The sequence below is a fragment of the Pelobates fuscus genome, chromosome 5, assembly GCF_036172605.1.
Source record: "Pelobates fuscus isolate aPelFus1 chromosome 5, aPelFus1.pri, whole genome shotgun sequence".
Classification (NCBI taxonomy): Eukaryota; Metazoa; Chordata; class Amphibia; order Anura; family Pelobatidae; genus Pelobates; species Pelobates fuscus.
Window position 1 is genome coordinate 191,039,830 of NC_086321.1, and position 13,093 is coordinate 191,052,922.

The window sequence follows — 13,093 nt, forward strand, 5'->3', positions numbered from 1 at the left end:
ATATATAGAAAAATGGGATATACCTACACTCACAAAATGCAAGTGATTTTCAGGCTCATCAATTTAGTGGATTCTCACAAATTCCTCATGGTTGGTATTGCATGTAAAAGGTAAAAATATCATAGTACAGTACTGTCATGAAGTAAAAATCAGCTTTAATGGTTGCACTTACAATATAAAAGAAGTAAAAAGGCCCATCAGTACAAATCTGTGTGTCCCATCAGTGTTGAATAGGAAGATTTTTGCAGAAATGTGGGCAGGAAAAGCAAATAAAAATGAAATAAAATTGAAATAAAATTACAAAATTACAAAATTTTATTTCATTTTTATTTGCTTTTCCTTCCCACATTTCTGCAAGAATCTTCCTATTCAGCACTGATGGGACACACAGATTTGTACTGATGGGCCTTTTTACTTCTTTTATATTGTAAGTGCAACCATTAAAGCTGATTTTTACTTCATGACAGTACTGTACTATGATATTTTTTATCTTTTACATGTAATACCAACCATGAGGAATTCGTGAGAATCCACTAAATTGATGAGCCTGAAAATCACTTCCATTTTGTGAGTGTAACATATAAATAAGGGGCCATTTGTGAATTTACGTTAATCCCCTATGAGCGTATTCTTTCTTTATTTTATAGGTCTAGGTATATCCCATTTTTCTACTTTTAGATATAGCCATAGTTGAATAATGCATGCATGTTTTCATTGAATGTCTACTGCTTTTTCTTAAATGTAATGGAGTGTCCCTTTGAGTTTCACAGTGTTCAATGTACTCTTGTTACAGACTAAAATACCGAAGCCACCTGCTGTGTTCGTAGAGCCACCACAGGAACAAGAACCACGCAGAACCTCCACAAGGATGCGCAGGTCTAAAGGAGATGCACAATCTACAAAAGAAGCAGAAGAGGTGGGAGCAGAGGAAGAAGGGATTGAGGAAGACAGGGAGACTAAATTGGTTAAAGAGGAGGAAGAGATTCCCAAAAGACGAAGATCTACAAGAGCAACCACCCCTCAACAGCACAAAAAATCACCTATAGTCAAGCGTTCCCCTTCACCTCCTGAGTTAACAGAAACAAAATCAAAATCTGCTTCACAGAGTGTGGAAGAAGTACCTGAACAGCGTGTTCCCCCCCTGCTTTCTCATGAAGGTATCAAACCTCATATGTCTGCTGAAAAACAGATCTCTGTACCTGAGAAAGCAGTTTCACGTAAGACTTTCCAAACTGATAGCTCACGGGTTCACAGGTCTCCTCAGAAGTGGGGACGTCAACCCAGAGAGAAGGCAGATAGTGGTTCAGATCAGCCAGTTCATAAGCCATCAGATTCATCTCTTGTAATCCGTCAAACTGCCAGTTGGCACAAAGAAACTGAAAAAAGCCAGAAATGCAAGCTGCAGGACCTTCCTAAAAGTGCTGAAAAAGATGGGATTGCTGTGAACATAATAGGAGGTGTAAGCTCTAAAGATGTAAAGGCAAGGTCTTTGGTTTTAATGAGGCCTCCAGTTCGGGCAAAACCTGAAGGGAGGACAGCTTTGGGAGAACAGAGCTTGCATATAATTGAAAAGTCATCAGGAAGAGGTGTACAGGCCATGTCCATATTGGAGAAAAAAGACCCAGAATCTCATACATGTGCCCAAAAAGATAGCCTGTCTTTAGATGTTTCTGCCTCACCTGAGGTTGTACAGTCAAAACGAATGTCCATGACTATTACTGATGATGATGGTTCCTCTGAAGTTGAAAAAGTAATTTCTCCAGTTTGTCCAACAGGCATACCAAAAATTAGACAATTAAAGATTAGGAGATCAGTGGGATCTAATGATCAATCAGAGTCTGATACAGCAACATCCACACAAGATGTATCTCTTCAAAGCAAACCTGAAAAGTCAGCACCAGAAGTCTGCCAAAAGCCACTTAAAGTTGTTTCTCAGAGACGCTTACACAGTTTCTCTAAATTGAAAAAGCTAAAAATAGGAACACACGGGGAAGTGGAAACACCTCTACAAACAGCTGAAGCAAAAGTGACATCTCCACTGGAAGTCCCAGAGGCTGGCAATTTGAAGGTTGCAGGTGCAGACACAATTGTTCTGGATTCCAGTGAACTAATAGAAAAAACAGGTGTTTCATGTGTATCTGTTCAAGAGATATTCGAGGTAAAAAGTCCCATCAGCATGCATTCTCTCCCTGATCATAGAACAAAAGATGACATAGTCTTGCTGGACAAGTTAAAGGAGGAACAGCCATCTGTAGTAACTGTAAGTCCCTCTGAAGGTAAGACTTTTATGGAGATACAGAAAGCAGCAGAACTTAAATCAGAAACAACAGTCTCATCAGATGTCCTTGAAACACAAACATTGGTGAGGTCTGAAAAGAACAGGGATGTTTTAGAAAAGGAGCCATTAATGGCATTCGATTATGGAACCTCTGAAAGTGTCAAAGAAGCTGTATTGAATGTTACTTCAGAAGTTGCATTGTCTCCTCATAAAGAAACCTGTTCTAATGAAGACTCTGAACCTACAATAGCAAATCAAAGTAACAAAACTCTGGAAGAAAATGTGGAATCCCAAAATGCTTCTGCATTTGTGTCCCCATATGAAGAATCTGTAATAAAAAAAGATTTAGAAACCCCACCAGTTTTACAAGAAGATCCAAACCTATTGGCATTGAAAGATACAAGTCCTGTAACAACTGAGGAATCTGTTCCTATAACAGAAACTGCTATGATTCCTACTTTCACCCCTGAAACTTCTAACCTAGTTGCACAAGGAGAGCCTGAAAAAGATGGAGCATTTATTACTGTTCAAGAGACTAATGAAGATTCTCTGACAGCTTCTGAATTGGTGATACATGAAAATGGAAAATCCCTTATCACTGAAACTCTTCCTATAACCGCAAAAGTCCAGAATATGCCTAATTTAAGTCAGAAAGTTGAACATACCATATCAAATTTGTCCATTTTGCTAGATAATTCAGATGATGTCTCTCTGATACGTTATCCAGTAGCAGATGGTTCAAAGGATGTGACAAGAACTGCTGAAACTGATATATCAGAAGATACTTTTCTAACTGCTCACAAAGCCAACATACCTGTAGTTGTCCATGACGATTCAGAAATGGAGAAGACTGAGACAGAATGCTGCACAAACAAGCAAGAACATTCTGTAATATTTATTTCAGAAACAAATGCAGAAACTCCGGAATCCACTGAACCTGGGAAACATGCCTTACCTACAACTGCCCAGGATGCTTTAAAACTGGAGAAAGGGGAGGATTCTACAGATCTTCAACATTCTGAAATGGTGGGGTCAGACGTCACTGCAGTAAAAACAGAACACGTTCTACTTGCAGAATCAGAAGAGATTAGTCTTTCGGCTCTCCAAGGTATCCCTCAAGTGGTTAAAAAAATGGACATCACTATGAAGGTTCAGGAAGCATCGGAACTAGAGAAAACAAACAAAACATTTTCTTCAGAGTTACAAGAAATATCTGACGTGCAGGACTCAGAGATCCCTAAAGATGAGCAAGCGTTTTTTGCAGTGTCAAAGGAGGCCCCTTCACCTAATGTCCCTGTTACATCACAGGAAGTTTTCATAAAGAAAAGTGAACTCCATGCACCAGACTTCCAAAAATATTCTGAAGTGCTTGACTTGGAGCCTCCTACTGACAAGCAGGAGCCCGCGGAACCTGCAGTATCATATGAAAGGACAACGTCGGCAATTGAGCATCTCTCTCACCTTCTTCACAAAACTGACTTTCCATTAACAGTCCCCCAGGAACGTTTAGAATTGGACAAAATTAAAGACTGCACTCCTATTTTGCAAGAACATTCTGATATATATGGTATAAAAGTCACTACAGATGCGCTGGAGCCAGCACAACTTACAGTGTCAAAGGAGAGGATAACTTCAAATCCTCAGGATTCTTCTCAAAGTTGTCAGAAAATAGATTTGCCCTTAACCGCCCAGGAAGCTTTAGAATTAAAGGGAATCAAAGTATGCTCTGGAGATTTGCATGAACGTTCTGAAATGCAGGCATTTGAAATCACTAATAATGAAAAGCAGCATGCACAGCTTGCAGTGTCGGAGGAGAGGCCAATTTCAGTTGTGCAGGATTTCACTCTGGTTAGTCAAGATGCAGACATCCCTGTAACTTTTGAAAAGATATCAGAATTAGAGAAACATAAAGAACTCAATACAAAATTACAAGAATCTTCTGAATTGATGGATTTGGATACCACTAAAGATGAGCTGGAGCCTTCTCCGCTAGCAATATCAGCAGAGGGAACCACTTCAGCTGTTCAGGACATCTCTCTACATAGTCAAGAGTCCTCTGTAACTGCCCAGAAAGAATTAGAATTAAAAAAAAACGAAGAATGCCCTGCCAATTTTCCAGAACACTGTGCATTGCAGGGTTTGGAGATCACAGCAGATGAGCAGGAGGCTGCTCATCTTGCAGTATCAAAAGAGAGAACAACTTCAATAGATGAAAATACCTTTATATTGGGTCAAAAAATAAATATACCCGTAATCGCCCAGGATGCCTTAAAATTAGAAGGAAACACAGAATGCTCTGAAATGCAGAGTTCTGAGTTTGCAAAAGAAAAGCAGGACCAAGCACAACTCACAGTGCCAAAAGAGAGCACAGCTTTAACCCAGGTTATCTCTATAATTAGAGACGATTTGGTAGCTGACAAGGAAATCTCAGAATTAGAGAAAACTGAGGATCAATGTGCTCTAGAGGAATGTAGTGAAATGTTGGCCTTGAAGATTGCTAAAGACAACCAGCTGCAAAGTGAATATGTATTATTAGAGAAAAATGCAACAGCAATCCAAGATGTCACTTTGGCTGTCAACACAATTGCCCCAGATGTTTTTGTAGCTGCCCCAGATCATTCTGAAGTCCAGAAAGAAGACCATAAATGCTCAGGAGAATATGGAGAACATTTAGAAACACATGCCTCAGAGATATTGACAGTAAACCAGCACCCTACTGAACTTGTAATGTCACAGGAGAGGTCCTCTTTAGATGTTCAGGGACTACATGAACACCCTACGGTAGAGGCCAGTGGACTTGTAATATCTGAGGAAAGTACCCCTTTATTTGTCCAGGAACCCTGCAAATTAGAGAAGGGGGAACCCACTGGATGTGTAATATCGGAGGAGATCTCTTTAGCTGTCCAAGACACAGATGCATCAAACAAGAGTGAAAAATCTGAGCTTGTAATATCAGAGAAAATTACATCTTTGATTGCCAAGGAAGCCTGTGAATTTGACTGCAGAGAACCCACTGACCTTGTATTACTAGAAGAAAGAATTCCCTTAGTCACCCCTGAAGACTGCAGTGGAACTCAGAGATTGGAAGAGGCACAAGAAATGATTGTCAGCTGTGTGTCTCCATCAGGCAATACACAAGAAACCCAAAATATAAAATTTGAATCAAGTTTACAGGATTTACAGGATTTAAAATCTCCCAAAAGTTCAATTCACAGCCTTGCTCATACAGACGAAAAAAACACAATTAGTAATTCTGCAACAGTTTCAGAAGAAGAGCAGACTTCAAATGTAGAACTAATTGAAAATTCAGCAAAACAAACGTCAACAGAGGAATTTACCAAAACTAATTGGGTTCATGCTGCTGACGAATCAGGACACATTTGTAAGAGCCCAGAAAGAAAGGACACAGTTGCAGTACATGAGGCACTGATAGACATGTCTGCAGAATATCATAGTAGAGAATGTGAGACCAAATATTCTCCGGTTCATCCAACAACTGCTGATTTACGACCTGATGAAGAGAAAGAGGTGGCAAGAGTTATGGAGCAGCAGAAAAAAGAAGAGGAGGAGCCAGAGGATATAGTGCGAGATCCTCCGCGAAGGAGATCTTCCTCCTCCTCTTCTTCCTCTTCATCGTCTTCCTCATCCTCTTCCCGGTTATCACACTCTTCCTCATCATCTCGCTCCAGAAATAGTTCTTACTCAAAATCTTCTTCTGAAAATCGCAAAAGGAAATCTCGTTCATCCTCTTCTTCATCAAGATCTTCTTCTTCCCACAGTGACAAGGTGAGACGCCCTAGCAAATCTTTTTAGCCTCCCCCTGTAATTTTTGCAAAATCAGATTGCCACTTTGAGAAATAATATATAAATGTGTTTTTTATAGATGAATAAATTAAATTACCATGGCACCCCATTGCAAGTAGATATTTTAGTTAGATAATGCAACACTGAATATTGCTGTCAAACCCCCATCCAAAGATGTCTAAAACACTTGTATTGGAAACTCTTATCTAGACATCCACCCCTCTGATTTGGTCTTATTCTTACTTTGTTTCTCTCTTGGTAAACTTGTGTTCCCCACTTGACTATTTTATCTTGGAAATTTGGTATGTGTAGTTCAAATTTTCAATTGATCCCACTGCCTTACAAAAGTATCAGATGCATTTCAATATTTCTGAATCATTGAGAAGGAAAAAAAACTAAACAAAATCTTGAAGGAATTGGTGAGCAAGAAATATGTTTCTAAATTGCGTGCACAATTGTATATATGTTTAGTACAGCTACATTCGTACATATAGTGCATACAAATTAATATATGATAAATACAGCAACGTTTTTGAAAAGCATGATATTTCATTTATAAGTTGTGCTAGCAGTTTTGCTGGCAAATGTATAGAGTGTGAGAAAAACATATCATCAGTGTTACATGTAGAGTAATACCCACAAAGCTTTAAAGATGGCGGTGCTTAAACAGAGGTGAGGTGAGTATATCTCCATATTTTACGTTGAATTTACCAGATATCTTTGTGATCTATATCTTATTTGGGGCCCGTTGTAAGTAGACTTTTCCATAATAGGTTTGCTTTTAAGTGACCTGCACCTTCCAGAAGTACAAACCACATGCTCCCTACCTTGGCCCTGAAGCTTGCCCAGACTAAAGGAAACAAAAATTACCTGCCACGGTGTTGGGCAACATAAATTCTAGAACCCTGACTTTAAAGTGAATTCTATCCAGACCTTAAAGCTACTATAGGCTGGGGGGAGGTGGCGACGCATGCCGGTCACGTCCCGCGGGTGGTGAGGGGTAACAGCCGTGGAAGCACGGTGTAGAAAAGGCGCGAGATACAGTATGCTGATTAGGGTGACTCTGGCGTGTGACAAACTGAGCACAACAGCACTGGTAGATCAACGCAAGCGGCTGAAGATACTGAATAATTTCATTGCAGCTGGAAAATTAAGCAGACCCGGTGGAGGATAAAGGAGGACGGAGGGAAGAACGCTACATGCGGTTAAGAGAAACTAATTCAAAAAATAAACCTCAACGAAATGCAAGTATATATTTGCACTATTGAGAAATAATCTTCATATGCTGCTGCTGCTGCTTCTTAGTGCAAATGCCCTGAAATTGAAGTAAACACTGCAAGAAATTGATTTTTTTTTTTTTTTAAAACCATTAAACTTGTATTCCTGACCCCATAGTGTTAACACCACCATCTAGTCCCCCTGGGCCCCTCATGCCTCCATAAATATAGCAAAATCTTACTGTATTCAAGCCTAAAGCTGTAGATCTGCATGCTGTTTGCCTCAGAAAAACAAGCAGTCTGCTGACATCAGCAGAAGTGGTGGCCTGATTCAATCACAATGCCTCCCCATAGGAATAGCTGAGACTGACAGAGGCAGATCAGCATCTCCTCATCGAGATGAATTGAATCAAAATAATCTCTATGAGAAAAGTTCAGTGTCTGCATGCAGAGGGAGGAGATTCTGAATGTTTGGATGCATTTTAGGCAGCCATTATCCAGGAAGGATCTCTAAAAGCCATCTGAGGAGTGTCCAGTGAAGTTATCACTAGGCTGTAATGTAAACACTGCATTTTCTATAAAAAGACTGTTTACAGCAAAAAGCCTGAAGGTAATGATTCTACTCACCAAAACAAATTTAATAAGCTGTAGTTGTTCTGGTGACTATAGTGTCCCTTTAAGGCTAAGTGTTCAATTATTTGATTCCTAATGACAAAGATTCAATAGATAATTACAACACAAGAGATCGGTCTGTGAGAGCCGTTAACCCCTTAACGACGAGTGACGGACGAGGTCCGTCACTCAGGGGATTGCCTTAACGACGAGTGACGGACCTCGTCCGTCACCCGTTAAAATTAACCCCAGATCGCCGCAATCGCGGCGATCGTGGGGTTAATGGTGCTCCGGTCTGCCTCTGCATTAGAGGCAGACCGGGAGCACCGGATCGGGCTGTCAGAGTACATGTGCCCGCTCTGACAGCATGCCAGAGCGGGCACATGTGCTCTCTATACTCACCTCGGCCTCCCTGCACTTCCTGGTTCTGTGTGAAGTGCAGGGAGCCGGATCTTCAGTGATCCTGCCCCCTGGTGACAAAACAATAAAATTAAATTAAAATCCCACCCCCCTTTACCCCTCCTTTACCCATTTTAATATAAAATTAACCCCTTCCCTGCCGATTGATCACTGACTACAGTGATCAATTGGCAGGGATTACATTTTACTATGATCTGATTTTTTTTTAACCCCCTGAGGGTTAATTATTTTTTTTTTAACCCTCAGGAGTTAAATTTATTTTATTAATTAATTTAAATTTTTTAAAGTTATAAATTTAGCTAGCTGGGGAGGGTGGAAGTTAGTGGGGAATTGGGGGATTTAGTATTAGGCTAACTAGGGGTTAACGTTAAAAAAAAATTAAAAATAAGCTTTAAAAAGTTAAAAAATTAAGTTAAAAAAAGTTTTAATAACGTTTAAGTAAAAAATGTAAAAAAATAAACCCTTTACCCAGTCCAAATATTAACCCCTTCCCTGCCAGTCGATCACTGCCTACAGTGATCAAAATACAGATCACAGTATTATACTGTGATCAAATTTTTTTTTAACCCCTGACGATTAACTTTTATTTATTTTTTAACCCTCAGGGGATAATTTATTTAATTAACTAATTTAAATATTGTATAATTAAATATTTTGCTAGCTGGGGTGGGTGGGAGTTATGGGAAAATGGGGAATTTACTGTTAGTGCTGCTTACTGCTAGTTAGGGGTTAACGTAAAAAAAGCTTAGAAAAATGTTAAATCTGTAAAAAAAAGTTTTACGAAAGTTTAGGAAACTTTAAAAAAATTAATAAGCAAAACAAAAGTTTAAAAAATAGTTTTAAAAAGTAAAAAAAGTTTTAAAAAGTAAAAAAATACATTTAATAACGCTCATTACCACTACACCTGGTACAAGCTAGCGGAAAAATGATCCCACGCTAAGGTTCAAAATATGCCTTTTAAAATACCCGGGGATGTCTTCTTTAAGAAATGGTATGGCTTTATGGGGTATTTGGTTTATATAGCCTGGTAGAATACTCTAAAATGGGACATGGGCACAGCGTAAAAATGCAAAGTTTGAAAAAAAATGAAATGGCTGTGTCCCAAATGTGCCCCTCCGATGTCCACATATACCTGGCAAAGGTACATACGGGGGTATTTTTGTACTCAGCAGACATAGCTGAGCAACATATGAAGTATTATACAGTGGTAGTACACATAAGGTTTGCAAAATATACTGTGCAAACTCACTTTGTGTGTCAAAAAGGCAGAAAAAACGCTTATTACCACTACACCTGGTACAAGCTAGCGGAAAAATGATCCCACGCTAAGGTTCAAAATATGCCTTTTGAAATACCCTGGGATGTCTTCTTTAAGAAATGGTATGGCTTTATGGGGTATTTGGATTATATAGCCTGGTAAAATACTCTAAAATGGGACATGGGCACAGCGTAAAAATGCAAAGTTTGAAAAAAAATGGAATGGCTGTGTCCCAAATGTGCCCCTCCGATGTCCACATATACCTGGCAAAGGTACATACGGGGGTATTTTTGTACTCAGCAGACATAGCTCAGCAACATATGAAGTATTATACAGTGGTAGTACACATATGGTTTGCAAAATATACTGTGCAAACTCACTTTGTGTGTCAAAAAGGCAGAAAAAAACGCTTATTACCACTACACCTGGTACACGCTAGCGGAAAAATGATCCCACGCTAAGGTTCAAAATATGCCTTTTGAAATACCCTGGGGTGTGTTCTTTAACCCCTTAAGGACCAAACTTCTGGAATAAAATGGAATCATGACGTGTCAGACATGTCATGTGTCCTTAAGGGGTTAAGAAATGGTAGGCCTTTGTGGGGTAGTTTGAATTTAAAACCTACGAAGATGCTTGGAAATTGCACTTAGGCCCGCGTCAAAATTCAAAGTTCGGTAAAAACTGATATGGCTTGGTCTCCTATATGGCACTGTAGCTTCACGAAATAGTGCCATAGACATACAATGGGGGTGTCCTTTTACTCAGAAGACTTAGTTGAGCATAATTTGGGGGGTTTGAATTTAGTGGCACATATGAAATATACAAAATGCCCAGCAAAAATGCAATCCGTATGTAAAAAATGCACAAAATTATTTTTTACCACATACTTTGTCATGTAATGGTAAAAAAATGGGGGCATGTTAAGGCACAATATGCACCTTATGAGATACCCTGGGATGTCTACTTTTACAAATGGTAGGCCTTTGTGGGGGTTTTTTGAACAGTCAAACTGTTATAATACCTCAAATGGAAGCATAGGCTCATTAAATCCGTCTCTCAAAATTCTACTGGGAATACTGAAAAGGACAGGTCTCCTATATGGCACTGTAGCTTCACGAAATAGTGCCAAAGACATACAATGGGGGTACCGTTGTACTCAGCAGAAGTAACTGAACACATAATAAAACTTTGTACAGGAATAGCACACACCAACTTTACAAAATACACATGAGAAGTTCTTTGTTATAAGTTTGTGTGCGAAAACCCCCAAAAAACACAATTTTACTCCAATATTTAGCAGAGGTTGTCGGTAAAATGGCTACGTAGAAAGTGTCAAAACAACCTTAGGTAAATAGCCTGTGGTGTCTACTTTATATAAATATATACTTTTGTGTGGCAATTTTGTTTTCTTTTATGGCTATAAAGCTTACAAGACAAACATACCAAATTCTAAAATCGCTCCATATTAAGTTTATTTTACTCCTTGTGCTTTGTGACCTGTAACTACCAAAAAAAAATGAAAATCACAGACACATTATATATTCTGTAAATCAGAACAACTAAATGAATTTATTTTTAATTACTTTCCTTAACCTGCACTAATTAGGCACACATTATTATTGCAAAAACTGTAAAAAAAAATAATCAAATTTTTTCATTTTTTTTGCATTTTTCTGTATTTTTTTTATAATAAATAAGCATGTGTATATATATATATATATATATATATATATATGTTACATCAAATGAAAGCCCTTTCTGTCCTTTAAAAAACGGTATATAATATGCGTCGGTGCAATAAATTAGTCAAATGCAAATTGCAGTTGAACGCAAACAGCAAAAAATGCCGTTGTCACAAAGTGAAAGACAAGCTTCCGAAGCTCTGTCCTTAAAGCGGCACTGTCATGCCGAACTTACCTTTCCTCAATCTCTTCCTCTTCTCCCCCTCTCTCAGGATCTGTTATTCTTTTCTTCCTGTCTTCTTTAGTTTTCTTTAAAACCATAAGACAAAGTAGGGACTCTTTGTCTTATGGGATTCCTCCGCTTGACCAGCTCTGACCAGCGGAGGAGCAAAGTGTGCTTCATTTCCGCTGGTCAGAGCAATTTTCCCATGATCCCTAGCTTTCCTCCCAGTTCCCACAATACTTCCTGTCAGTATTGCCGAAAGTCCTGTCACTTAGACAGAACGCCGGCAAAACTGCCGAATTGCATCCTAACAGAATGAGCACTGTTTCTCCATTGGTGTTAGGATGCAATTCGGTACTTTGTTCGGATCGGAATTTCATTCAAATGAATGAAACTCCGATCCTATTCATTGCTGTGGCTGCATCTTGCAGCCGCTTAGTAGATAACTCCCTAATTCCCACGGTATCAGGGAGCTATCTACTAAAAGGCTGAAAGACCTGAATTGGTCTTTCAGCCAAATTTACTAACACCAAGTAAAAATGACTTGGTATTAGTAAATAATATGCCCCTACTCGCTATACCGCGAGTAGGGGCATGTCTAGTAAGCAGTGAGCAGCCTGTGGCTGCTCACTGTAGAAAAAAAATAAAAAAAATATTGCCCCCCACCCCTAAATGACGGGTGGGGGCCGTAAAGTAAAATAAGGGAGGGAGACCTATTGTCCCCCCCCCCCCCCGGCCCCCACCCCTGAGCGGTGGGTGGGGGCCATAAAGATAATGAGGGGGGGGGGACCTACTGTCCTCCCCCCCGGCCCCCACCCCTGGGCGGCGGGTGGGGGCCATAATAGTAGTAGGGGGGGGGGGACCTACTGTCCTCCCCCCCGGCCCCCACCCCTTGCCGGCGGGTGGGGGCCATAATAGTAATAAAGGGGGGGGGACCTACTGTCCTCCCCCCCGGCCCCCACCCCTGGGCGGCGGGTGGGGGCCATAATAGTAATAAGGGGGGGGGGGACCTACTGTCCTCCACCCCCCGGCCCCCACCCCTGGGCGGCGGGTGGGGGCCATAATAGTAATAGGGGGGGGGGGACCTACTGTCCTCCCCCCCCCGGCCCCCACCCCTGGGCGGCGGGTGGGGGCCATAATAGTAATAAGGGGGGGGGACCTACTGTCCTCCAGCCCCCGGCCCCCACCCCTGGGCGGCGGGTGGGGGCCCTAATGGAAAAAAGGGGGGGGGGACCTACTGTCCTCCCCCCCGGCCCCCACCCCTGGGCGGCGGGTGGGGGCCATAATAGTAATAAGGGGGGGGGACCTACTGTCCTCCAGCCCCCGGCCCCCACCCCTGGGCGGCGGGTGGGGGCCCTAATGGAAAAAAGGGGGGGGGGACCTACTGTCCTCCCCCCCGGCCCCCACCCCTGGGCGGCGGGTGGGGGCCATAACGATAATGGGGGGGGGGGGACCTACTGTCCTCCCCCCGCCCCCACCCCTGGGCGGCGGGTGGGGGCACTAAGTAAATTCCCCCCCCCCCCCATCAAGGTGACTAGGGGTGCCCAAGCCCCTAGTCACCCACCCCCCACCCAAATAAAAAATGCCCCTACCTACCCC

The 13,093-nt window shown here is 41.3% G+C and overlaps 1 protein-coding gene across 1 annotated transcript in view; it reads left to right on the forward strand.

Moving 5' to 3' along the window:
• The window catches only part of LOC134612162 (microtubule-associated protein futsch-like), an 87,908-nt gene that overhangs the window by 62,185 nt on the left and 12,630 nt on the right, over positions 1-13,093 (forward strand). Inside the window, exon 6 of the mRNA XM_063456518.1 lies at positions 794-6,064. Within this exon, the coding sequence (XP_063312588.1) occupies positions 794-6,064 (5,271 nt within the window). The remainder of the gene's footprint in view (positions 1-793; positions 6,065-13,093) is intronic.